At 56.9% G+C, this 26,280-nt stretch overlaps 2 protein-coding genes across 8 annotated transcripts; both read right to left on the reverse strand.

Moving 5' to 3' along the window:
- Nucleotides 1–489: 489 nt before the first annotated feature.
- On the reverse strand, nt 490–4,309 carry TNFRSF13C (TNF receptor superfamily member 13C). 4 transcript variants are annotated; one of them, XM_028115691.2, is made up of 3 exons: nt 4,143–4,309; nt 3,550–3,780; nt 490–3,158 (listed from the first exon to the last, which is right to left on the reverse strand). In XM_028115691.2, exons 1-3 carry the CDS (start codon nt 4,285–4,287, stop codon nt 2,977–2,979), a joined length of 558 nt encoding a protein of 185 aa, XP_027971492.1. In that variant the 5' UTR covers nt 4,288–4,309; the 3' UTR covers nt 490–2,976. The 4 variants fall into 4 exon arrangements, with proteins under 4 accessions (XP_027971492.1, XP_027971491.1, XP_027971490.1 ...); XM_028115690.2 differs by having other exon boundaries at nt 3,550–3,783; XM_028115689.2 differs by having other exon boundaries at nt 490–2,439; nt 3,550–3,864.
- Nucleotides 4,310–13,018: 8,709 nt separating this feature from the next.
- CENPM (centromere protein M) lies at nt 13,019–23,671 on the reverse strand. Of its 4 annotated transcripts, none has more exons than XM_028115613.2 (6): nt 23,564–23,671; nt 22,937–23,016; nt 21,786–21,878; nt 19,192–19,271; nt 17,959–18,050; nt 13,019–13,799 (listed from the first exon to the last, which is right to left on the reverse strand). In XM_028115613.2, exons 1-6 carry the CDS (start codon nt 23,618–23,620, stop codon nt 13,659–13,661), a joined length of 543 nt encoding a protein of 180 aa, XP_027971414.1. In that variant the 5' UTR covers nt 23,621–23,671; the 3' UTR covers nt 13,019–13,658. The 4 variants fall into 4 exon arrangements, with proteins under 4 accessions (XP_027971414.1, XP_027971413.1, XP_027971411.1 ...); XM_028115612.2 differs by having other exon boundaries at nt 17,959–18,098; XM_028115610.2 differs by lacking the exon at nt 23,564–23,671 and adding an exon at nt 23,150–23,356 and having other exon boundaries at nt 17,959–18,098.
- Between the last annotated feature and the right edge of the window lie 2,609 nt (nt 23,672–26,280).

Raw genomic sequence — 26,280 nt, forward strand, 5'->3', positions numbered from 1 at the left:
CTTCCAAAGTCTATCTTGGGTCCCCTTTACAGCAAAAAGAGACCAGTTGGGGAGAGGAATCTTTGAGGAGTGATGAAAACAAGGAGTAAAGCCTGGAATCGATCCCTGGAGTCAGTCGCCCCCAAGGAGGGCACGTGGGCCAATGACCTTCTGGACAGGGGCAGGAGCCTCTGTCTAGCCCAGCTGCACCACGGCAGGCATAGTGTGGCTTGGGCCAGATCCTTTCACCTCCTGGGCCTCTTTTTTCCTATCTGCAACATGGGACATCTAATCCCTGTTCGTGGACATGAACCGGTCCAGACTTTCAGGAAATCAATTCAACCAACAGGGGCCATAAAAAAACTCAGGCAAAGATTTATGTCAAGGAGGTGCTCCTGCCTCGGCTACAATAGTAAAAGCTAAAAACAACCAAATGCTCAAATGGAAAACCTCACAAGTGTTGAAAACCTTGTTGGCGAAGTGTTGAAAGACAAGAGAAAACTCACCGAATACAACAGCGAAGATATGAATTTATGTGTGTAGAATGATTACAATTACTCAGGAGAACCCACCCAGGATTATGGGTCATTTCTCCATAGACTCCACCCTGGGTTACTGCCCTGAATTTTCCAAAGGATCTACAAAATATGTGTCTCAATTTTTTTCTAATAAAAAAACATTTTTTTTAAAAAGCAAACAAGGGATGCCTGGGTGGCCCAGTCTGACTTGGGCGTCTGACTTGGGCTCAGGTCAGGATCTCGGGGTCCTGGGATCAAGTCCGAGCCCCGAGTCCCGTGTGGGGTTCCCTGCTCAGCGGGGAGTCTGCTTCTCTCTTTCCCTCTGCCCCCTCCCCCAACTCCTCCTCTCTGTCTCTCTCTCTCCAATGAATAAATAAAACCTTAAAAAAAAAAAAAAAAGGAAACAAATACCCACTGCTCCCCCTCCAGGTGCTGTCATTAAGATCAAATGCAGTAACTTCATGGAGCCTTCTTAGAAAGCACTTCCTGGGATACGGAGCCAGAGCCTGGAGGCCCCTGAGTGGTGGGCTCCTTTCCCGGGGGCTAGGGGAGACTGACCCCCTCCTTACCCACATCTCCCCCTGCCTCTGCTCCTGGTTCTTCCCTAAGGGACCTCCCTTCTGTTATTAGCTGGATGGCAATGATGCCAAGTTTTCTCCCTCTCTGGGTCTCAGTTTCCTTATTGGTAAAATGGGGTGCGGACAAGGATCCTTTAAGGTTCTTTCAAGTCCTTCTCCTCTGAGGGCCACAGGTCTGGAGGAGCACTTCGCATCCCACCCCCCATTTTTCAGAAATGGAAACTGAGACCAGAGGGGAAGCTGGGGTTTGTCTGGGACACAGTGGGGCCGGAGGTTTGCATGTCTGGACCCCAGAGGGGTTTTACCCACTCGTTTTACCCCCAGGGCTCAGCCCCCGGCTGTGGTGGAAAAGGTGAGTGGGAGGCAGAGGTGGCCAGGAACAGCACAGACGCCCCAAACCCGAGATGAAGTGGAGTGGAGGTCTGGGCCCATTCTGGGCCTGCTTCCCGCCCTCCCGCTGACTGCCAGCCACCTGAACTTGTCCCAGCCACCTGGCAGCTTGCGGGAAGGGCACTTGGGATGAATTCAGGGAGGGAGTGGCTAGGAAGACTTAAATGTGGGTGTCAGGGTCCTGGGGGCTCCAGACTGTCTCCTGGGCTGAGAAGAGGGTGGGCCAGGAAGGGTGGGCGTCTGCCAGGCAGCCCTGCTGGGCAGGTCAGGGAGAAGTAGGCAGAAAGGCATCTGCTGCATGGAACAGAACGTGGCCAAGGCCCTACAGTGGGACAAGATGGTACCCAAACTCCATCTTCTGACTCCTAGTCCATGTTCCTTTGGAGGGTGCTAACCTGTGACAAGTTCCACGGACTGTCCAGGACAGAGTCCGGGTCACGAGGTTCTAACTCTGTGTAGGAGCGCCAGGGGGAGAGGCAGCTCCTGACCCAGCACGGCATGGTCCACAACTCGAGGAGATGGTCTCGGTCCCAAGCCCCAGAGCAAGGGCCCCTGCTGTCAGAGGAGCGATCCCACTGGGATGATGACCCCAGGGGCTTGCACAGAATGGCCAAGGGACCATAGCACTTGGGGCCTAGTGCTTCAGGAGGGCAGACCATAGAGAGAGGGAGCTCAAGGGACATCAGGCCCTCCGGTTCAAGGCCACAGGTCTGCTCTGGCCTCTGAACAAAGGCGCCCCTTGAAGGTCCTGGGCTTTTCCCTATGTACAGCTGAGCGAGCCTCAGAGGCAGCTGGGACTCCAGGTGGCCTCTGAGAGAGATGCTTGGCAGTGTGCCTTCAGCGCGAGCGTGCAGTCCAGCCCCACCGGGGCTGTAGACTTCCTCCCAAGTGCAAGCGTGGGGCTCTGGAAGCTGCTACCAGGGTGAAAATGGCATCGTAGGTCCTAGGAGATTGGGCCAAGCTCGGGGTTGACCCTAGGGTACAGATACCTGAGAATTAGCACAATCCAGGCTCTTTGTAAAAATCAAAATCATCCTGTATTAAATCCTGAAGCAAACCAGTCAGTTGGTTACTCATTGCTGCCGTTTGCATCAGTTGAAAGCAGGACAGCTCTGAGAAGCAAGTATTAAAGAAATACAACACCCAGCTATAAATTAAGCATCCTCCCACTTGATCCTCTTCCTAGATTCATTCTGGTTGATGGTGGCTTCCTGGCACTTAAAGAAAAACCTCCTACGCGGTGTGCCCCAGCACAGGAGCTCTGCCACAACCTTCGAGGGCTGCCAAAGATCGTCTGGTTTTAAGCCAAAGGCTAACATGCCATAGGACGCCATGCGCGCCGTCTGAGCCCTGTGGTTTGCAGTCTGTGGTTCTGCGGGGTTAGCTGGGGAGCAGCATGGTTCCCAGAAAAGGGGCAGGTGGGCGCTGGGGTGAAGAGCCGAATCCAGCCTCCAAGCCCCTGGCTGACAGCCCACAGGGAGCACAGGGGCCACCTCCTGCCCCCTCCGTCGCTACTGTTGCTCAGGGCCGGCTGTCTTGGTGGTCACCAGCTCAGTGGAGCCCAGCTCTGTGGCTGGCACGGGGACGCTGTGGGCAGGTGGGGTGTTGGCTGGGTCTTCTCCTGTTGGAGGCCAGACGGGAGCGGTGGCATCAAGGGGTCCCGGGGGGAGGAGGATGACATTGTCCAGGGCCTCTGGTGGGGGGAGGTGGGGAATGCGGTCAGGATGCCCTAGAGCCTTTCCCCGCCCCTGTTCTGGAAGCCTCACGGGAGGGACGAGGGACGGCCCGGGACTGAAGCCCCCCTGCAGGGGTGGGGAGGGGTGGCAAGTGATGGGGCCTTGCGACAGGAAGTGCAGAGGGGGCTGGCGAAATGGGAAGTGCGGGGGGTAAGGGAGAAGCGTGGGAGCCTTGGGTCTCTTCTCGGACAGCTCTGGGAGGCTGGAGTTGTGTCCCTCCCGGGGACCCGGCCGGCCGGAGGGCCTCAGAGCCCGCCCCCCGCCCGCGCTCCGCCCCCGCCGCAGGCCTCCCCGCGCCCAGGGGGGCCGGTCTCCCTGCCACGGCCCCCGCCCCCCCTCGGAGCTTACCGTGCGGGTGCGGGGCCGGGGCCCCCGGGGGAGCCGCCGCGTGCGGCCGCCGCCGCCACCTCCAGCTCAGGAGGCCCACCAGGACCAGGGCCAGCGCCAGGCCCAGCAGCGCGGGGGCGCCGAAGAGCAGCGCGGGCAGCGGCAGCGCGGTGTCGGCCTCGGCGGCGGCCCCGGGACCCACCGACTCCTGCGGCTGCAGCGCCGTCCCGGGCGCCAGGCTGCTGGCCCTGGCTGCTGGCGGAGGGGACGGAGAGGGAGGGCAGGGGGTGGAGGGCAGGGACGGCCGGGTAGGGGAAGGGTCGGAGGGAGGCGAGGCTGGGCCAGGGAGGGGAGGGAGGGCCGGGCGGGATGGACAGGGGGAAGGGGAAGAGAGGGAGCGGTGAGGGCCACGTGGGGACCGCCGGCCGGCCCCCATCCAGGCCCCGGCTTACAGCCCCCCATCAAACCGGCCACCGCGCCCCCTCCCCATCCTGGGGCAGGTGGGGGGGCCATGCCCGCGGCTCCAGGGTGTGGCAGAAGCAGCGGGACCCTCCTCCTCCTCCTCCCCCCTGGCTGCCCCCGCTGACCAGCTGGCGGAGTGGGTGGACTCTTACCCGGTCTGGGTTCTGGCGTCCGGAAGAGCTTGCAGGCCACGCAGTTTCGGACCAGAGGGTCAAAGCACTCGGCCTGGACACACTGCGTGGGGGCCGGGCCGTCCCTGCCCCGCCGGCTCCTGGCACCTCTCCTCTTGCTGCCCATGCTGCCTCACACCCAGCGGGGACTGAGCCTGGCTTCAGCGGCCAGAGAGGAAACCGGGAGGGGCCACCACCCACTGGGCCCCGCCCCACCCTCCTGCCTGCTAGGGTGGGACCACTCTCCGCCAGGGCCCCAAGGCCCTGCAGCCCACACCTTCTCTTTCTACCTGTGGTTCCTCCATTCAACCACTCAACCATCACCCCCAGACGCCGGCTGGGCGGGCCCTGTGCTCGGGGCGCTGGGACAGTGCTGGGGTGCAGACCTGGGCCTGCTCTTGGGCAACAGATGGGCCCCTGTAGTCAGGACACAGCCCTCTGGGTGGCCTCCTCTGTCCTGCTCCCCAAGGGCCAGCCCACAGCCCCTGACAATCCCCACCAGCCATGTCCTGCTCACCTCACCTGCGCCCTCCTCTGGGCATCCTCCCTGCCCTTCCCAGGCCGAGCTGGTTCAGTTCATCCAATGCGTCCTGAGAGCCCGCTGTCCTAGGGAAAAACGATGCCTCACAGCAGCCACGCAGGGGGCAGGAAGGCTTTGTCAAGGAGGTGATGATGAGAAGGCATTTGCCGGATGGAGCGAGGTCTAGGGGAGCATGACAGAGGAGGAGGCCAGAGAGTGCTGGGTCAGAGGGCTGGGCGGGGGCCTCAGCTGACGGTTAGGGAGCTTGGACTCTGGCTGAGGGCACCAGGGAACCCTGCAGGGCCTTGAGCAGACAGCGCCATAGTCGGATCTGCGTGATGGCCAGCAACCTCTGGCTGGAGTAGAGGGCACAGCCTGGGAGGAGGAGGGTAGCCGAGGGTCCAAGGACGGACAGCTCAGTCTCCAGATCCTACGCAGGAAGATCAACAGATGAGCAGACAGACAGACCAAGGCCCAGTGGGCGGCCTGCCCATCCCAACTCCCTTTTCCCAGGGTTGTGTATGTCCTGGCCTGCTTGCTTCTGCGTCTCACTGAGGTCGCCTCTGTCTGTCTCTCCCGTGTTTGGGTTCCCCCACCTGTCCGTCACCCGTGTCTCTCAGATTGAGTCTCAGACACACACACAAGCCCCTTCTGCCTTCCTTGACGCCTGCTGCCCTGGCAGAGAGCCTCAGCACCGGCATGGTGGGCCATACCAGACCCCCAAGCCCTCAGGGCTGGGGAGCATAGAGGCAGAAGCTACCGTCCAGGGCACAGGGCAGAGGCTTGGGTACAGGAGTGGATCTTTAAAAGCAGCTGCAAGGGGGACAGAAGGCTTCCAGGCAGAGAGACTGGCAAGGGCAAAGACAAAGAGAGGTAGGAAGGGAAGCTAACTCTGGGGACAGGCATGGCTACCGCCTCGGGGGATGCTGGGAAGGCGGGCAGCCTGAGGCTGCAGACGTGCTGGCCCTCAAGCCTCAGGCTCCTGGGCGGTGGGGAGCCCCAGGAGGTACGAGTGCAGGGAGAGACTCTCTGAGCCGTGCTTCAGAAGCGACCCTCTCTCTGGCTGCTGTGAAGTTGGAGACAGGACACTATGGTCCAGGGCAGGGGAACCATCTAGAAGTTGTTTAGGAGGAACAAGTGATGCTGTGGAGTGAGGGGAGCAAGGCTGGGCCCCAGGTTTCTGGCTCAGGGGACTCTGGGGTCTCACACAGACCCCTGCGTCGGCCGGCTTTGAGGAGCCCTGGCCCACTGCCTCTCCGGCCCCTGCCCACGGGCCAACAGCTCCCTGGCAGGAAGGTGTAGGCGTCAGGGCAGCTGCAAAGGAGAAGTGGGTCTGGGGTGGTGGGTGGGGGTGTGAGTGTGGGTGTGTGGTGAGGGGGTGGGGGGGCCAGGAGCCTGCAGAGCAGCGGGGGCAGAATCCCCACCCCCATCACTAGTGGTGCTGTTGCTACCTGTCACCCTGAGGATCTCAGAGCCCTTACATGGGACCGGGCACCTCATTTAACCCTCATTCCATTGGGCAGAGCAGATTGAGTCTTCTGGGAACCTGGAGTGAGGAACCTGTCCCTGGGAGAAGGTGGGCCAGTGGGGCCGGTCTGGGGTCACTTACACAGGCCTTCGGGGGTGCAAGTCAGAGGGGGCGAGTGACTGTTTACCCGGGGCCTCCTAGGTGCCGAACGGGGCACACACGTGCCCAGGACAAAGCAGTCAACGGCGAGAGGCGGGTGCAGTTCGTGTCAGTGGCGTGTGCAGGTGCCTGACCTGGGACAGACCTTCTCACTCGCGACTCCTGAATGGGAAGCAGAGGGAGGCCTTGAATCTCGACTTCACAGTTAAGAGAAATTGCCCGGACAGACCAGCGTGATAAATGTTAGGTTAAATCCTCAGTGTATTCCTTATTTTGGTTCACATCTCTGAAGTCAAGATTATTAATTTCTTTATTCATGTTTTCTCCATCACTTCTTTTTTTTTTAATATTTATTTATTTGTCAGAGAGAGAGAGAACAAGCAGGCAGAGGGGCAGAGGGAGAGGGAGAAGCAGGCTCCCTGCTGAGCAAGGAGCCCAATGCGGGATTCAATCCAAGGACCCTGAGATCACGACCTGAGCCTAAGGCAGGCGCTTAACCATCTGAGCCACCCAGGTGCCCCAGGAGTTAAAACTTTCTAAAATCAGTGTGGTTCTTGCAAATTTTCCTTGTTCTTTTGATAGTATTTATGATTTTATTTTATTATTTTTTAAGATTTTATTTATTTATTTGACAGAGAACGCACAAGCAGGGGGAACGGCAGGCAGCGGGAGAGGGCGAAGCAGGCTTCCAGCTGGGCGGGGAGCCCACGTGGGACTCGATCCCAGGACCCTGAGGTCACGACCTGAGCCTAAGGCAGCCGCTTAACCGACTGAGCCACCCAGGCGCCCCATGATTTTATTTTTTTAAAGTAATCTCTGCACCCAATGTGGGGCTCGAACTCACAGCCCCGAGATCAAGAGTCTCACTCCACCGACTGAGCCAACCAGGCGCCTGATACTTTTTATTTTAAATACTCTGATATCATCGCCTCAAAGGTCCTGAGTAGAAAAGGGACTTTGTTGCTGAGAAACCCATCTAACGGAATGTCTCTCAGTGTTCTCACGTTTTCGCTCACCGATGACTTGTTTTACAAAGATAATTAAGTTGGGGTCTGTCAGGGAAAAGGAAGTCTCCCATGATCTTTGTCCCTCAAATTCCCCTCAAAACACCCTCCCTTTATGCACAAACAATGAATCATGGAACACTACATCAAGAACTAATGATGTAATGTATGGTGATTAACATAACAATAAAAAATTAAAACAACAACAACAACAACAAAAACCACCCTCCCAATGGCTCTGACACAGGCGGTATTATGACGTCCGGTTGGTTTCCAGATGGCGAAGCAGGGGGCAGAGGGAGGACCCAGCGTGTCAGGGGTGCTGGACAGGGTGTGTGCCCGGCCGGCTGTGAAGCGTGGCCTGCGCCCTTCGTGCCTCGGGGACGGGGCAGGGGAAAGGAGGAAACTCTGCCACTTGGACAAGCTCGGTGTTACTCGGGGGGCAGTCCCTGGGGGACAGAGGGGCCCAGCCCCCCAGATCTAGATGTGAAAGTGCTCGGAGACCCAGGGTGCACTCCTTACGTAAAAATTATTTTTACTTGTAATTCTGTGAGTAATACCTGAACACATTCTCATGAAAAAACCCTCAAATAGTACAGAAGGCTGTGAGCAAGAAGGGGCATTTCCCTGCTGTCCCCAGAGGGAGGCCTGTTCTCCCTCTGGACTTCTTCATCCCATCCTGTTTTGGGCCTTTATTTTTTCTTTCTTTTTAAAATGTTTTTTCTTTAAAGATTTTATTTATTTATTTGACACAGAGAGAGAGAGAGAGAGAGACAGAGCGAGAGAGGAACACAAGCAGGGGGAGTGGGAGAGGGAGAAGCAGCCTTCCTGCGGAGCAGGGAGCCCGACGCGGGGCCCGATCCCAGGACCCCGGGATCATGACCCCAGCGGAAGGCAGACGCTTAATGACTGAGCCACCCAGGCGCCCCCTGTTTTGTGCCTTTAAGTTCTCTGCTAAGTGCCTGCAGAAAAGCAGGTTTTATGATTCATAAAAGGGGCCGCGCCGTGTGAGCTGTTCCGTGGGCTTCCCTGCCCTCCTCAGCCGGGTGGGCTCCCTCCTTGGTCTTTTGTATTTTGTCACAGGCGTGGTCGGGGGCCCCAGAGTAGGGAGTCCCTTTGCCTTTCTCCTGTATGTATCGCTGACACACAGGACACTTTTAGAAAGACCCTCTCCCTGGGGACAGTGGGAAGAATGTGAGGACACAGGGATGCTGAGGGGCAGGAGAGGCAGAAGATCCATACAAAGTCTTTGTGAGGCTGCAGAGCCCCCAGCCCCTTTCCCCGTGACTCCAAGCTCTGCAAGGAGGCAGGCGTGCCTTCTATGACACAGTTCTAAAATCCTCGTCCAGGTTTTCATGGCCCAGGCTGCCCAGTCTCAAGCCCTCCCCGCCCCCCCCCACGCACATACACCCGCATGGACACTCACATGCACAAAGCGTGCACGCGCGCACGCGCACACACAATCCAGCACACCTCAGGGCTGTGGCCCAGGGCGGCCCAGCAGTTCTCAGCATGGCCCTGGGATGGGGGGGACACAGGCCCTCTCTGGGAGGTCAGAATGGAGAGCCCAGCGCCTTAGTATCTCAGCCACAGGGAGGAGAGTCCCAGCCCCCCCGGGGGGCTAGGCCTGCAGGTGGAAGGTGGAGGGCTGTGAGGCTGGGGTGGGGAGGAGGGAGAGTGGGGAGCCTCCCCAGGGGCTGGGGGGACAAGGGCCACGGGCTCTGGGGCTCCCTGCAGGCTTTTGGCCCTGTATGAATGGTGCACAGGCCAACTTGGTGAGCAGACACCTCCCTTCATTCAGCAAATACTTACTGAGACTTACTCTGCACCAGGCACTGTTCTAGGTTCTGGGGAGAGGGCAGGGAGCCACAGAGACAAAAATCCAAATGGGGAAACCGTATGGATGAGGGGCTGAGAAGTGCTGGGGAGAAAAATTCAGGAGGGAAGGGTGTCAGGGAGGGCCCGGGAGTCAGGGCAGGCCTGGTGAGATTTCCGAACAGAGGGATGGAGGCGAGAGTGACCCCCCCAGGATGTCTGGGGAGGAGCAGACGAGGTCCAGGGTCTGGGCACAGTAACCAGGAGAACGGCAGTGCCCAGTACTGACTGACCTCCTGCCCGGCCCTGTGCCCTGCATGAGCCCATTCCCCTTGCCTCAACCCTGTGGGGGAAATGGCATCGGGATTCCCACTTTACAAAGAGGAAAGCAGGCTCAGGAGGATCAGGGATGAGCCAGGCAGCCCTGAGCTCTCCCACCACACACACATCAGTGGAGTCCCCTCCTGGGCAGCAGGTGGAGGGGGGAGGTCAGGTGCAGCCCTAGAAAGCCTGCAGCCAAACACAGGATGACCAGGTGCGGGGAGCCCCCTGGCCTTGCAGGGCCATTATGCAAGCCAGACCAGGCATCCACCCAGTGTTAGCTCCCAGGGGCCCCCAGATGCCTTTGGCTTTCCTCCTGATGTAAGAGGGTGGCCCCAAGGAAGGCTGCCTCCTGGCCTCCTGGCCTCCTGTCCAGGTCGGGGCACTGGGGCTCCCCACCCTCTCTCCCTCCCAGAGTTGGTCCTCAGCAGCCCTCAGTCCAGAGGGCCACACTCAGGTGGGACGCAGATGTGGGCAGGTCCTGACAACCCACCACATTGTCCCCAGTCTCCACCCCCCCACCCCTTAAGTCTCCAGGTGTCTATGAGAAGTCTTTCCACACTGACTGCTGCACTCTTATGGCCCCAGGGGAGACGGAGGGAAGGAGGGTAAGCCAGCAGGGGCCCTGTGGAGAGGGCCCCTTTCTGCTGGAGTCCTGTCCAGTAGGCCTGGCCCAGCACCAGATGTGTGAGGGGAGGGGCAAGCTGGGGCAGGCCTTTATCTCACGAACTCCCCAGCACTCCACCCTGCCCACCACCCCCTGGGCACAAGCAGCCACGGGGCATGCACAATGTCAGGCTCTTTGGTTTCTCTGAGACTTATGAGAACCTCAAGAGGCTGTGGGGACAGGAAGACAGGAAGTGAGCTGCCCCAGGTCACACTGCAGGTTGGCCACAGACTCCGAGTCAGTGAGACTCAAGGGCTGGGTCCTTTCCCACTGCATCACTTCCCCTCTGTGACCAGGTCGTCCTGTCGGAGCCCCAGCCCGAGGCTGCCCCTGCCTCTGTTCACTGAGGGGTGAAGGAGACACAGGTGCCATGCTGCTGAGCCCCCTCCTCCCTGGGAAGGCTCTGCTTCCTTGGCCAGGGTGGGAAATAGCATTAGATCGGGGCCAGGACACACAGGCCCCGGCCATCTCCTACGAAGAATGTGAGCTCCCTGGGGTGCGCCCAAGGAACAAAGGAACCTGTGACTTGAACAAGCCTTGCCCCTCTGAGAGCCCCGGATACCTCATCCGCCTGGCGGGGCCCAAACCCCACTCTTTCCTCCGTGTACTCAGACAGCATGGACCCGGCAGCTCCCAGGTCCAATAGTAAAGCATCTCCTGCAGGAGCCTCAGGCCGCCCACCCATTCAGATTGGTAGCCCACCCTCTGTCACTGCCTCCAATGTGACCATCTTGTGACCAAGGCCAGCCTGAGAATTCTGACATTTGCTTAAAGCATTCTGGTTAAAACAATGGCTTCTTGGGGCTCCTGAGTGGCTCAGTTGGTTAAGTGTCTGCCTTCAGCTCAGGTCATGATCTCGGGGTCCTGGGATCGAGCCCCGAGTCGGGCTCCCTACGCAGCGGGGGCTCTGCTTCTCCCTCTGCCTCTCCCCCTGCTTATGCTCTCTCTCTGTCAAATAAATAAAATCTTTAAAAATAAATAAATAAAATAAAATAATGGCTTCTCCTTCTCAGTCCTGAGACCAGCTGGGGAGAAAGGCATTCATTAGCCTGATCTCATCCTACAGACAAGGAAACAGGCTCCCGGAGGATAAAGTGACTGGCCTAAGGTCATGAGATCCGTAAGGAGCCAAGCACAGCCTCTCCCAGCTCCGTCCACCCCGCCACAGCACCAAGCACCCATTCCAGGCACCACTGGGGCATAAAGACTGGTCTTCCATTACTTCGCTTGATGGAACTGCCTCCCAGCGTCCCTGGCCTCCAGACCGTGCAGAACAGCCGCTCTGCCTGGCCAGGGGCACAGGCCTGGGAGGGCTGCCGACTGCTGTTCGGAGCTGCTCAGCTGTGCTGTGAGGCAGACGCAGCCTCTCGGTTCCTGGGCCCCTGCCAAGCTCGCTGGAGTTGGCAGCCGCGACAGCACTGAGTCCCCCCCGGCACTTGGAAGGCTCTCAGATCCTCGGCTGGAGTGTGATGCCACTTCTCTTGTTAAATGGCACCAGGTGGCAAAGAAAACATGGCACAGGGACCAGAGAGAGAGTGTGCCCCGTGCCAGCTGTGGGGAGGCCAAGGGGTATGGGGAGACCCCCTGGTCTCCAACAAAGTGCCGTGCCCAGCGGAGGCAGGCAGGCTGTGTCCACACTGCCCTCCTCTTCTGCTTGGATACCTGCTCCATCAGCTCCCGGGGACCTACCCTGCTTGCACCCCGTCTCCACACTGCTCTGCAAAGCCCCACCCTCTCCGGCCCAGGCTACTGAGGAGCTGAGACAAGGCTGGTTCCTAGGGGGCACCGGGGCCTCTGGCGATCCTGCCCATCCCCTCAGAGACCAACACACCTCTCACCTCGGCCTCTTCCTTCAACCCTGGATGCAGCAACCTCACCACGGGAGCTGGGCTCCCTTCCCCAGCGCCGAGGAGCCCCAGGTCTGCAGTCATATTCTCCCTGGCTCGGGCAGTGCTCCCACCCTGCTCCTCGCCCTCTCCTCCCCCAGGCCTGCCCCTGTCCTGAGGCGCGGACCCCAGCACATGGGAGCGGCTCCTTGAGACTGCCCTTCCTGACGGCTGCTTTCTCAGTCAGCGCCTGCCCAGCAGAAGCGCCGGAACCTTTGTCCAACCATTAGGCACCTAAGAAAACGACTGGAGGGAAGAGCAGAGGGGGGTCTGGAGGCAGCCGCCTGGTTAGCTGTGTGACGTGGACCCGCCTCTGGCCACTTCAGTCCTGGCTCCTCGAGTGTAAGTAGGGAAACAGTATCAACCTCGCAGGTCCGCCGGGACGGGGGTGGGGGGGTGGGGGTGGCACAGGAACGGCTGGTGAGGAGACTAAAGCATGCAGTGCCTTGCTGCGTCGCGGACACGGGGGACCTCAACTGGAATCCTCGCAGCTGAGGTTCTCGGTGGGCCCGCGGGGTGGCCTCCAATCAGCCAGGTGTCTGGCTGCCGGACCTTACTGAGCACTAGGCGTGCAGCGCTGGGCCAGGCTCAGGCAGGAGCCCCGGGAAAGGAGAAAGGCAGGCCCCGCCCTCATGAGTTTCAAGTTGGCCCCACTTCATGGAGAGCATGGGCTCCGGCCGTGATGGCAAAGTCAAAGTAGAGGCCCCGCGGTGCCAGCCCTGCCCCGGGCACCAAGGCAGGGCCCAGCACAAGCCAGGTAGGGGGCAGCGTCATGGTCCAAGGGAGCCCAGACCCGGCTCTCCTGAGGTCCTGTCCACCAGCCTGTGTGCCCAGCTGGCTGACCGGATTCCTGGATTCCAACCCTGGCACTTCTGCAAATTCTCATTAGACCCAGAGGAGACGGGGAGCCATAGTCACGGTGCAACCTCCGGCCGCCAAGCCGGGAGCCAGCCCACCAGACAGCCTCTCTCACATAATTCCCACAAACATATCAATTCACACAATTCCCACAAATGTATCAATTCATAAACAGTGTAATTCCTGGGTTTGCACCAGCTTTTGAACCTAGCTCCGTGGGATTTCACACAACAGTTACCGTTCACTGAGCGCTTAGCTGGTACGGGGCAAGGCCTTACTGCAAGGGATCATGGGACACACGGAATACAAGTGGAGGGAGAAATACAGCTGCAGGCTTGTCATTTCATTCAGTCCTCGCAATGCAGCAAGGACACTAGAACGATCTCCATTGCACACCTGGGAAACTGAGGCTCTAGGAGGCCACGGCAGGCTCTGTAAGGCTGGCAAGGCTAGGATGTGGGGTCAGATTGGGTCGCAGAGTCCAAGCTCCCCTGCCCGACCCTAACTGTCCGGAGTCAGTGTCCTCATCTGCACAGTCAAGGTGGTGGAAGAGACCAGGGGTTTTCAAACTTATTTTTGAGCCATGGACGCTTTGTTCAAGCGAAGCCTGAGGTGGAGAGGGAGCCCGGCCGGTGGATGAAGAGCATGGCGGGGAGGGGGCTGCATTCCCACCAGCGGGGCTCCGAGGCTGGGCCGTGCGGGGAACCGACCGCTGACCCAGAGCCCGGCAGGCAACAGCGGAAGTCTCCCGCGTCAGGCACCGGGCCGTGGGGAGGGCCAGCTCGGGGGGCCGGCGGCTCTCACACGTCCTCCAGGGCGGGGTTCTCAGAGCTCCTCAGCAGGGACAGCAGGTTCAGGGCCGAGACACCGGGCACGTGGCCCGCGCAGATCTGCAGCATGCGTACCAGGCGCTGGGCCACCGTGGCTCGAAAGCCTTCCACCTGCAGAGGGAGAGCGGAGGACAGGGGTGAGGCAGATCCGGGCCAGAGCAGCTGCACAGGCTGCCAGAGGGGGGCTGGATTCGGGCACCACTGCCCATCACGGCCAGGCCCCTGTCCGCAGCACTCCTCACCCAGCAGCTTCCAACTGCTCCCGCTTACAGAGCCTTCAGACGCCCTCCAGGGACGCCACAGGCGACGGCCCCCCCTCCAGGGGAAACAAAGCTTAGCAGGCCGGGCTGGCGAAGTAGGCAAAGTGTCTAGTGGCCGCCCGAGCTGGGATCTGAACCAGAGCTAGTTCCAACTGACGCCCAGGAGGCAGAAGCTCCAAAGGCTCCTTACCTGGGAGCGAGGAAGATACTCCCAGGCGTGGAAAAGAGGAGTGGACACAGAGTGGCCCTCATGGGGACAGCGAGGTGCCATCAACAGAGTTCCTTTACCAGGGCTTTCGAAGGCAGGGGCCCAGAGGTGCTGTGGGGTGGGGTCAGGTAGGGCGGGCAACACTGACCCCGGGGCCTGGCGCCAGGTCGGTGCCTGGTGAAGGACAAATGATACTCGGTCGCCCTACCCTGCCAACGGCCGCCTTCGGAGCATCTTGTGCTCCCTCTCTAACTGAGGAAGGGGGCCTTGCCGTCTGACCAGTCACCGTAACTATTCCAAATCCAGAGGTGGCTGTCATTCTCACCGACTCTCCTCTCAGCAGACCCTGGCCTGCCACAGCGCTCCCCCTCTCCAGAATGCTTCCCACCTGCCCCCGGGAGGCCACACTCCCCCCCCCCACCTCCTCCCCCCTCCCAGGCTGCTCCCTCCTGTCGCATATCTAAGTGCTGCCCCTGCCCACGGCCTTGGCCTTTGCAGGGCTTCCCCCCACACACTCCCTGGAGACCTCATCCAGTTCCGTGATCTAAAACCATCTCACTGCCCACGATGCCCAAATTACATCTCCAGACCCTTCCTCCGAACATCAGATGCACGTATGTGGCTCCCTACCCGAGACAGCCTGATCTTATTAGCATGTCCCCAGTGGAGTCCCTGAGGGCCCTCCCAACCTGTCCCCCCTGCAGTCACCCCATCTCAGCCAAAAGCAGCTCCATCCTAACAGCGGCTCAGCTGAAAACTCCAGGGCCATCCTGAGTCTCCCTCTTCCCATGTCTCATACCCAGGCCACCCGCACAGTCGGTGGGCTCCACCCTGGAAAAGCCCCAGTATTGCAGACGGCCCTGCCTCCCTCTTCTCTGAACACCACGGAGCCCAGGCCACTTCTAACTTTCAGAAACAGCCCCCCGGCCATTTCCTCATTTCTGCCCCTGCTTCCCTTCTACATACTCTCCTACCAACAGCTGGAAGGATCCATTTAAACCCGCCTCACATAAATAGAAAAGAAAAGAAAAGTAAATAAAGCCAGGTCAGGCCGCATCCCTCCCTGCCCCCACACCCTCCCTGTGGCTCCCGGTTTACCCAGGGCGAAAGCCACAGCCCTCACTGAGGCCCACAAGGCCCCTCTCCTCTGGCGACGCGGTGACTCTGGCGCATCCACCACTACTCTGCCCTGTGTTTGCTGCGCTCTGGCCCTCGGCCTCCCCGGGGGGAGCCTGGACACACCAGGCAGGCCCCACACGCCAAGCCTTGGCACTTGCTGTTCCTCCGGCCTCTCGTGCTCCTTCCAGGGCCTGCCCTCCTCCCGTCTTCAGCTCTTCCAAGGTCTCATTAATGGTCACTCCCGTCAAGGCTGCTAAACCATAACCGCTTTACCACCTGACGTGCCACATCCTCACTTTCTAACACGTCACACCCTTGACTTCTTTACTTTGTTCCCTCCACGACAACAGAGCAGGGATTTTTTTCTTCTTCTTTCACTCTTTTGTTCTATGCTGCGTCCCCAGTGCTTGGCACACTGGACCTAAGAAGTCTTTGTTGCCGAAATCCTCTCCCTCTGAGTTCTGTGGCTTTGCCCCCCGAAATATACCTCCGAGCCGCTGTTGCTGCTCGCACCCAGGCTCCCCGGCTGGCCTCCTGCAGCATCCTCGACCCCCAAGCCTCGTCCCTGGCCAGGCCTCCTCCAATCCGGAAATGTGGCCCCAAACCCAAGTCTGAGCACATCAGGCTGCTCCCGTCACCTGCAGGAACGACTTCATCCCACCACCAGGCTGCCAGGTCTCTGCAGGTCCTTCTGCTGTGGCACACTGCGCCTGCTGGTCTAGCTCACCCGATTCCGAGGGGGCGGGCGCAATGCCTGGCTCATGTGTGAGCCCAGGGAACGGCACAGGGCCCTGTCAGCGGCGCTTGGAAATAGTCACTGCGCCAATCCCCCAGCTTCTTGAATGTGTTTCTTCATGTGTAAAAGGGGGCTGAAAATTCCTGCCCCTCAAGGCTTTAAAATACAGCGAGGCTCAAACTCAGGTATGTGGAGTGTGCCCTGCGAAGGACAGCACAGGGACGAGGAGTGATGACTGTCCAAGTGCCAGGTGCTTCGTCTCAGGGAAGGCCAGCTGCTGCCTGCAGACAGACAGGGGGCCACAGGCCTTTTCCTGGGCGCTCAGGCTCCCGAGACCCCAGGACCTGGTGTGGCCTGCCACCTACTGGCTACGAGGAGGACTGCACCACACAGCCCCAGGTTCGGGGACACCGCAGCCGGAACCAACCAAGGTTTGAGGTACCTGAGCTGTGGAGCAAAGATTAGGATTCCCCTTTGGAGATAAGGAGATGAAGGCTGCAGGTAGGAGAAGTGACTTGTTCAAAGCTACAGTCAGCAGACTAGGAAGGGCAGGAGACGGCCGTTTGCAAACCCGCGGGCTCTGCCGCTAACTTACTAGCTGCATGGCTGAGCAAGCAGGTCTTGGGCTTCTGGGGTATGTGGTGAGAAGAGCCCGGATGGGCAGGCCCTTGGGGCGTGCCCCAGGCCTCTGGTGTCCTATCTGACACCAGAGTCCTGACTAAAGTGGTCATCAAATACGAAAAACGAGTTCATGACAGAGTAGGGTGTGCATCTTTATTGACGCACTGAGTACGGAGAGCTGCCCATCCCCTTCCGAGATGGAAACATCCGCCATTTCTCCTGGTAAAACAGCCCTAGCCCCTGCTAGTACTACTGACATCTCTTGCCTTTATCCATAATGCTAAATTCTACATAGAGTTTAGTGGGAAAGAAAGAAGTATTTTCTTCTTGTACAAGTTCACAGATTCCCCCGAATTCTACGCTCAGTCCAGGGGGGTCCACAGACCCATGACTAAGAACCCCAGGTCTGGGTGGTGATAACGGACAGGGTGCTGACTCATCTCTCTCTGCATGACATCACTTGGCCTTTGGGAATAGATGCAAGACCCAGAACAGAGTAGAAATGAACCTCAAACCCAATAAACAGACCCCAAAACTAACTGAGCAGGTCTGGTATGTGGGTGGGGCGGCCCAGGCCCTGGGAGCCCTCCGAAGACCACCCAGAGGAAGCAGCTGCTGAGCACTTTTAGCAAAAAGTCAGGATTCATACTGCAGAAAGAGAAGCTGAAAAGCAAAATGTATCAGCAAAACGGAAATCTGCTCTGCTGTGCTCATAATTAGGATCACCTCTGAGAAACACCAACAAAAGTGAGTTGGGGCAGAACCGACACCATACACATCCCTCCAACCCTCTACCCACCCACTCCCCCACCATCCCTGCTGCCTGCCGGATGCCGTGCCCTAGGCTGGGACTGGACCAGGCCTGTAGTCCAGAGGCATAAGGGGGACAGTGGGCATTCTGACTGTGGGGGGACATGAGCGGCCCTGGTTAATGAAACAGACAAGATGCCTGGCGTCATAGCACTTCCAGCCCAGCAGGAGAGTGCGATATTAACGAGGACCCACACATACACACACAAGACTTAGTTATGAGAGAAAACAAAGCAAAAGAAAAAAAGCAAGGCACAAGCCCTAGCACCTGGCATCTAAGAGGTGCTCGGGCTGAATGCATATCATCGCCCTGCTTTACATCTGTGCACCCCGACGCTTAGGGTGACCGCTGCACCCAAGGTACAGCCAGTGAGCAGACAAGCCAGGGTTCAAATCAGGATCTTCACATCAGGACCCCCTTGCTCGGGCACGCGACGACCCTCCGAGAAGCGCTCCCGACACACCCACGGTGTGCTGACGGCCCTTTCCCTGTGCCCACGCGATCCGTGTCCTCACCTCCAGGTCGCAGAAGAGCAGAGGGCTCCGGTAGGTGCGGGCCAGCCTCACGACGGTGTTCCGGTGAATGCTGCAGTGGCCCTCCCGCCCAGCTGCGGAGAAACCGTGAGGGCCGCGGGCTGGAATGTCTGCCTTCGCAGCTGTGAGCCAGGAAACACTGGGAAAACTCATTCACTACCCCTCTCAGGGCCTCAGTTGCTTACTGGCCAGTGGGGTGACCATCCTGTTCAACCTGCTTTTCATCAAATTAGAACATAAAGCTGGAAGGCCCTGGAGAGAGTGCTCTCTAAAAACACGAGTTTCCTCATCTCGTGTTGAGGATGGGATGAAGATGGGAACAGCCCCCAGCACTACAGAGATTCAGTGAATTAATCTATAGGAATGACCTGGCATTCCTTATTCATCAATGCTTATTGAGAATAATCTGTGCCAGGCCCTTCCCCCTTCAGGAGTTCACGGTTCAGCTGGGTGGCGGCGGAGAGCTCAGACACACCACCCGTGTGGGAGGAAGGGTGGGGAGGAGTCTATGGGGTGGACTCCTCGGGGCCCCGGACTGCGGGGCTGGTCAGGGAGGTGTCCCCCACGAGACGGGAAATAGGGGTTAGCTCGGCAAAGAGAAGAGCATTCAAGAGAAGCTGTAGGATATAATCGTTAAGGGCCTGGACTCCAGAGGTATGAATACTGCCCCTACCACTTTTTAGCGGTGGGCCTCGGGCAGGTTCCTGAACCACACGGACAGTTTCCTCAGCTATACAGCCTGACAGTATGTGGCTCAAAGGGTTGCGTGTAGTGAAGATGAAGTGATACAGAAACGAAGCACTTCTGGAACAATGTTTGGTATACAGTGAGTGCTCAGGAAAGGCGAGCTACTGTTATTTCTGCTGCTAAATATGACAAAGTCTCCGGAACGGCAGGACTTGTTCAGAGAACTATAAGCCGAACCAAAGAATGGGAGAGTGACAGGAGACAAGCCCAGACAGGAAGGTGGAAGGCCAAACCTGTGTTTTCACAGGAGTTGGGATTTTACTCTGAAAGCCACAGGGAGTCACCGGGTAACTCTCCACAATTATCTCAGCAGAATGATCTGCTCAGAACTGCTTTCGGAGAGACGGCCAACAGGTCAGAGCCTGAAGCTCACGTTCTTTCCGTCCCCCCGGGGCGGCCTCAGTGAGGAGTCTGCACAGTGCCAGGCACACAGCACCCGCGGCGGGGGCAGAGGGGGGATGCACTTACCGCCTGTGATGAGGAAGCCCACCTTCCCGAGGAAGAAGGTGGTGTCCACATGGTGCAGGGACTCCTCCACGTTCCGGAGGCTGGTGCGAGAAGACAAACCAGAGGACAGACCTTACCAACGAGAAGGCAGAAGGCCTTCCTCATCCCAGAGAGGCCGGGGAAGGAGACGTAAAAGGAAACACCACTAGGGGAGTATTTTGTCTTTCCTTCTGTTTAAGGACTTTTAATTACAGAGTGACTCAAGCCAGTAGAATAATCCAACAGTAAATATGGATGCATTCAGTAAAAAGTAAGTCTCCCTCTCCAGCATCAACCTTCCGTCTCAATATCCTGGAGGTTACTGCTGCCCACAGTTTGAGGTATAATGCCATTTGCATATGAATTTCTCATATGCAAATACAGGCAGTGATACGTATAAGCATGTAGTTGGGTTTGGGTGGGTTCGACCTGTTACATTCTTTGGAATGATCATCTGGTATCACAATCTATTTTCTAGGTGATGGACACTTACATGGGCTCCAATTTTTCACCATTACAAAGAATGTCACATGAACATTCTTTTACTTGTATTCTCAAACATGGGCAAATGCTTCTGTAGGAAAGATGCTAGATGGAGAATGGCTGGGTCACAATATGTGTCTTTCTAAAATGTACCTCGGTAGGGGCACCTGGGTGGCTCAGTCAGTTGAGCGTCTGACTCTTGACTCTTGGTTTCAGCTCAGGTCATGATCTCAGGGTCCTGAGATAGAGCCCAGTCTTGGGGCTTGAGATTCTCCCTCTCCTTCTCCCTCTGCCCACCCCCACTTGTGCATGTGCATGCACACTCTCTCTCAAAAAAAAAAAAAGTACCTAGATATCACAAAATTGCTTTCCAATAAGGTGACGGTATTTACAGTCATATCAAGTATATGAAAACAGTCTTTTCCTCTAGGAAAAGGGCACTTTGACCTTCTGGGTCAAGGGTTTCATTCACTGGTGTCCAAGGAGTGATGAAATCTGTTGTTTCCTGGCCAAAAAGCCAACTTGGTCAGGTGAACCAAGCCAAGGTTTCAGCCTGAACGAGCAAGGCCTGAGACAAACAGTAAGGATGGCTCTCTGTCCCTAAGTGTGACTGCAGAGCAGAATCTCCCCAGAGACCAGTCAGCGTCCCTTTTGAACAGAGAGGTCTCACCCAAAGAGCAACAGATCTGCTGAGTTAGGACCTCCGGCAATCATGGCAGATCTCAGGCCTTTCTGTGCCCCACCATGGGCTCCAGTCACTGCCCACCTGTTCCAGCTGGCTGGGCAGCAGGTTTGGATTTGATCCTGCTGCTGGGTGTGTCTGGTAGCTCTATGTCCCTGGTGCTAGGTGTTTCCACCACAGCCTTCCCTTAACCCCCACATGACTGGGTGTGTGCCTTGGTTTCCGTGCTGGATGCTGTACCCTGCCTAACCTCAGTCAGCCATCCCCCAAGAGGGAGGGAGCAGACCTTCCTCCGTACTCCCCAGGTTGGCTGCAGTCCTGTCCCCCAGGGCAGTCAGCACCACAGGGAGGCCAGGCCGGGCCCCCAACATCACCACCACTCATTCTCCCCTGGCTAAAGCCCCACACTGCACTGGGCTCCTGAGCCTGGACTGGCCTTCGCAGTCCTGCACACATTACGCTCCTCCTGCCTGTTATATTAACCTTCTTCATCTGGAACCTTCTACTGACTCCCATTTTTACCAGGCTAGCTCGACCTGGTCACTTCCAGCAGAAAGTCTACCCTGCCCCAAGTCCTGAGAGTCAGAGGTCTTGTTGGGGCTCTCATAGCCCAACGTGTTCTTCTTTTATGGTACCTATGCCAGATACTGTACTCATCCGTTCAGGAGTCTAGCTTCCTCTCCCAGTGGGCTGGGAACACCTTGGGGACAGGGGTCTGCTTCATTCATGTCTGGGCCTGCCATCAGGGATACAGAGAAGGCTGCAGAAAGCTTTAGAGAAATGACTGATGCCACTGCTGGAGTTTATCAGTGTCTTTATTTTTTATTTTTTAAAATTTATTTATTTGAGAGAGAGACAGGAAGCACATAGTGGGGAGGAACAGAGGGAGAAGGGGTGAGAATCTCAAGCAGACCCCATGCTGAGTGTGGAGCTTGACGTGGAGCTCAATCCCAGGACCCTGAGATCATGACCTGAGCTGAAATCAAGTCTGACGCTTTAACTGACTGAGCCACCCAGGCGCCCCTCTATCAGCGTCTTTAAAATATCATGCACTTGCGGGGTGCCTGGGTGGCTCAGGCGTTGAGCGTCTGCCTTTGGCTCTGGTCATGATCCCAGGGTCCTGGGATCGAGCCTCGCGTTGGGCTCCCTGCTCAGCTGGAAGCCTGCTTCTCCCTCTCCCACTCCCCCTGCTTGTGCTCCTTCTCTCACTGTGTCCCTCTCTGTCAAATAAATAAATAAAATCTTAAAAAAAAAAAATATCATGCACTTGCCCCATCCTCACCCTCTGGGCTAACCCCAGGCAGCCTCTCCCTGTGTCCTCTCCTTCCCATCACAAGTGAGGTCACCATCCCTGTGCACCCCTGAGCCAGGTCTAGCTGAGACCTGACAGTCCCTAATCTCTGGCTCTCACCTGTATTTGCTGTGAAGGTTGACCACGAATACGATCAGGTCAATTCGGGGCCGATTCACGTTGGAGGGCAGAGGGAGGGACCTTGCCAGGTGGCTGAAAAGTGAGAAATTGCAGGATAAAGATACACATACCCACATCACAGTGAACTTTCACATGCTGCCCTCCACGGGGTAAGAGGCTGTCAAAGGCTCCTCACCTATTCCCCGGAGGCTCTTGTGGGCTAGACTCCTCAGGTGAGCATAGGGACAGGGCAGAGCTGGCCCTATCTAGACTGACTCCTTCTGCCAGAAGGGAGCTCCGCTTGGGAACCACCTTGGCAAGAGGGAGTTCGTGATATAAGATGGCACGGGGCTAGCCAGCTACACTGTACGCTGGGAGGGAGATCAGGCTCAGAAGAGGGGTGTTGGACTGTGAAGAGCAGGGGTTAAGGCGGACCCCCTTTGGAGGGTGATGGAAGTGGGCTCAGATCTCAGGTCTGCCAATTATCAGCTATGTGACCTTGTAAGTCACCCTCATCACTCCCGTCTGAACTTGTTCCCTCATCAGATTCTTTCAAATGCTGTAACGGGTTTATTCTCCTACTGAGGGGTGTTTCTGATTCCCATGGAGGAACACCCTGTAGACGGGGATCCTTCTCCTTCAACATGAGCCGCTGGAGCTTATCTATCAGGGAGAAGGACACCCACATATATCCAGTCACCTGATTCCCACCAGCGGCCGTTTCTAACTCTCCATCAGTTAGACAAAGAAAAACAAAATACTACTTTTTTAGTCAACTTTTCTCGAAATTTGGGGCGGGGGCTATCTGAACACTCCTCTGTGCCAAGCACAAACTACCGGGGATTCAGTAGTGAAAAAAGTCAAAGTCCCTGACCTCAAGGGGCTGACCTGAGGGTCCATGGGGGTGGCAGACCGGAAACAAGTAAACAAACAGGAGGACAAGGACATTTCCTGTGGTAACAAGTGCTGCAGGAAACAGAAGTGTGTGACAGACAGTGACGGAGCATCCCTTAGCTGGGGACAGATCACGCCTCGCGGGCCTGGCCCCACCTGCGCCCGCCTCTCTGGCAGCTCCTCCGCTCGCCCTCCTGGGCAGCCCACAGTTCAGGCCACCGCAGAGCGATCGGACACTCCCAGCCTCGGCTACTTACACCTTCAGCTCCGAGGCGCAGTCCTCCTTGAGCATCGAGTCGGCCAGCTGCTGCAGAAGAGCATCTTCCGTGCCCACCAGCTGCCCAGGGAGAGAGGGCGGCCTACTGATGTCTGGGCGCAGCAGTCCCGCAGGAGGGCCTGGGGACCAGGCCACAGACAGAACGGCGCGCGACTCCCAGGATTCCCGCTCGCGCGCGCAGAGCGCCCTTTACCGAGAGAGGGCTCCGCCAGGCACGGGGTGAGGGCCCAGGCTGCAGCCGCTCCGGTCCAGTCCGCACAGCACTTCTTACCTCCCGGGACCCTCCCTCGGGCGGCCGGACCAGCGACCCCGGGAAGCACATTACCCGGCCCGCGCGGAACTCAGCCTCCCGGGACCCTGCCCAGTCTCCCCGCCCAGCAGCCCCACCAATCAGAAGCGGGGAAAGAGCCCGCCGCGCACCTATTGGTGGGGGCGTCCTTCAGCCTCAGAGGGCGGCTACTCCAATTGGTTCAGAGTGTGCCTCTCCCGCCCACCACACCCCGGCCTGAAAAACGCGCTCCAGACCCTGAGAGCGCAGAGGAGCGGGCAGCGGAGGCGCAGCCAAGGAGGGAATGCGGGCGGAGGAAGCGGAGCAGCTGACGCCTACCAAGATGGTGGCCGTGTTCAGGCCAGGCTGCTTGTCCAGCGGCCGCAACACCGACATCCTAGCCGCGGGCAGAACCGCCGCTCCCGCAGCGCGCGCGGATCTTTCAAACCGCGCAGAGGCCCGCCCTTAAGTGAGCGACGAGGGGCACGTGACCCTAATCTGGGCGGGGCTTCGCGGGACGGGGCGGAGCCCTCTTAAAGGACCCTACCTCCTTTTTTGAGAGGGGAGTTCCAGCTCTGGCCGCAGGCTCTTTTTTTTTTTTTTTTTTTTTAAAAGACAGAGACACAGTGAGAGAGCGGAACACAAGCAGGGGGAGTGGAAGAGGGAGAAGCAGGCTCCGATACGGGGCTCCATGCGGGGCTCGATCACAGGACCCTGAGATCACGACCTGAGCCGAAGGCAGACGCTTAACTACGGAGCCACCCAGAGTCGTCCTTTTTAAAACAGAACAATAAATAAATAAATTAATTAATTAAAAAAAAAACCTGATCAAACCCCACCGACAGTTCCCACCTTATTCAGAGTGCACTGCAAATGCCTTACATGGACTTTGAGGCTCTATGCGTTCTGATCCCTGACAAACTCCCCAACCTCATCTGCTGCTCTTCTCCCTTTTACACTCTTCTGGTCACACGGCCACTACTAGGCTGTTCTTCAGATATTCCAAGTATCCTCCTACTTCCTGCCTTGTCCCCGTGGTACCCTGTGGCTGAAAATCTCTTCTCCCAAATAGTCACTTGGCTTGTTTTCTCGCTTTGTCCACGTTTCTGCTCCAGCGCCACCTTATCAGAGGGGCCTTTCTTTTCATTAAAAAAATATTTTTTATTTTTAAAATTTTATCTATTAATTTTATTTTAAAAATATTTTAAATGTTTATTAATTTTTATTTTTAAAATTTTTTTATTTTTAAGATTTTGTTTATTTTAGAGAGATAGAGCATGAGCAGGGGGAGGGGCAGAGGGAGAAGAAGACTCTCAGCTGAGTCTGACATGGGGCTCAATCCCAGGGTCCTGAGATCATGACCTGAGCTGAAGGCAGTTGCTTAACGGTCTGAGACACCCAGGCGCCCCTAATTTTTATTTTTTAATTAAAAAAATTCTTAGAGGGGCCTTAGGAATTCTTAACAATCCTATCTAAGATAGCAAGTCTTGGGGAGCCTGGCTGGCTCAGTTGGTTGAGCATGCCACTCTTGAACTTGGGGTTGTGAGTTCAAGCCCCACCTTGGGGGTAGAGTGTACTTAAAAATAATAATAATAAATTATCAAAGAAAACCTCCATTATCTTTAAAAAATATCAAGTCTCCCCCATACTCCTTTTTTTTTAAAGATTTTATTTATTTAATTGACAGAGAGAGAGAGAGACAGAGAGAGAGGGAACACAAGCAGGGGGAGTGGGAGAGGGAGAAGCAGGCTTCCCGCCGAGCAGGGAGCCCGATGTGGGGCTCGATGTGGGGCTCGATGTGGGGCTCGATGTGGGGCTCGATCCCAGGACCCTGGGATCATGACCTGAGCCGAAGGCAGTTGCCTAACCAACTGAGCCACCCAGGCACCCCTCCCCCATGCTCCTTGTCTTCCTTTTTCTGCTCTATTTTTCTCAACAGCACTAATCTCCACTTCACATGTGGTCAGGAACTGTACAGCCTCTGAGATTGTACAGTATTTACAAACTAATAAACTGTTACTGTTTATTACTGTTTAGTAATAGTGTGTTACTGTTTCATGGATGAAACTCCTGAGTAAGAGACAAAGGATTTTGTTTAGCTTGTTTCCTATTACTCATGGTAAAAACAGTAGCAGGGGCTTTAGGTGTGTTTGTGTCAGTACCCCATGTCCCCCGAGCCCTGCAAAGGACCCACCGTGGAGCCCTATAGAACTCATGGATGGCAGTATAGAAGAGGAACGCAGGGATTAGAGATTCACTGCTTTTTTTTTTTTAAGATTTTTATTTATTTTTCAACAGAGAGAGAGACAGCGAGAGAGGGCACACAAGCAGGGAGAGTGGGAGACGAGAAGCAGGCCTCCCGCTGAGCAGGGAGCCCGATGCGGGGCTGGATCCCAGGACCCCGGGATCATGACCTGAGCCGAAGGCAGACGCCCAACGACTGAGCCACCCAGGCGCCGGGAGATTCGCCGCTTTAATAGCAAGTGGTAGGCATACCTGTTCTTTGTTGGGGTGGGGGGAGATGTCACCTCCTCCCTCAAGGTTGCTTGCTGCAAACACAACCCTGAGAAATAGTCTGGGTAGAGAGCTTTGAGGGCCTTGCTCTCTTGGCATTCCCAGCAGGAACCCGCAGGGATGTGCAGGGCCCATGGCCCGTTGCTTCTCCCAACAGTTATATGATTACTTGCTCATCGTCTGTCTCTCCAGCTACAACATAAGACACAGGAGAGCAGAGACTTTGTCATTTTGTATGTGCAGCTCTTTAAAAAGGGCCTGGCCCATGGTAGTTGCTCAGTAATTATTTGTTGAATGAATGGATTGATTTACATCCATTGATTAATTCTCAGCAGGGATTCTTTCATCATTTCCTAGGGCAGACCCTTCGTCCCACCTTGAGAATACAGATGAATCAGACATTGTATATCAACTCTGGAGTGGGGGAGCCAAATCCTGATCACACAGTGTGTCCATGCTGTGATGTCAGGGAGGGCAGAGGCATGCTCCCTGTCTAACCTACATCCTTCTCACTGCAGACCAAACTGCATCTTGCTTAGAAA

The sequence above is a fragment of the Eumetopias jubatus genome, unplaced genomic scaffold (assembly GCF_037043125.1).
Source record: "Eumetopias jubatus isolate StellerSeaLion01/CBP00866 unplaced genomic scaffold, mEumJub1_p1.0 scaffold_8, whole genome shotgun sequence".
NCBI lineage: Eukaryota > Metazoa > Chordata > Mammalia > Carnivora > Otariidae > Eumetopias > Eumetopias jubatus.

Bases quoted from the DNA above. Each gene is read 5' to 3' on its own strand.
- TNFRSF13C (XM_028115688.2), bottom strand. From the start codon at position 4,287: ATGGGCAGCAAGAGGAGAGGTGCCAGGAGCCGGCGGGGCAGGGACGGC. The intron at 3,865-4,142 runs GTAAGAGTCCAC...TCCCTGGCCCAG, and splicing joins GACGCCAGAACCCAGACCGG to CCTCGCCTCCCTCCGACCCT. The intron at 3,159-3,549 runs GTAAGCTCCGAG...TCCCCCCACCAG, and splicing joins CCCGGCCCCGCACCCGCACG to AGGCCCTGGACAATGTCATC.
- CENPM (XM_028115610.2), bottom strand. From the start codon at position 23,278: ATGTGCTTCCCGGGGTCGCTGGTCCGGCCGCCCGAGGGAGGGTCCCGG. The intron at 23,017-23,149 runs GTAAAGGGCGCT...CTCCCTGGGCAG, and splicing joins CCTGGCGGAGCCCTCTCTCG to CTGGTGGGCACGGAAGATGC. The intron at 21,879-22,936 runs GTAAGTAGCCGA...CTCACTTTTCAG, and splicing joins TGCGCCTCGGAGCTGAAGGT to CCACCTGGCAAGGTCCCTCC.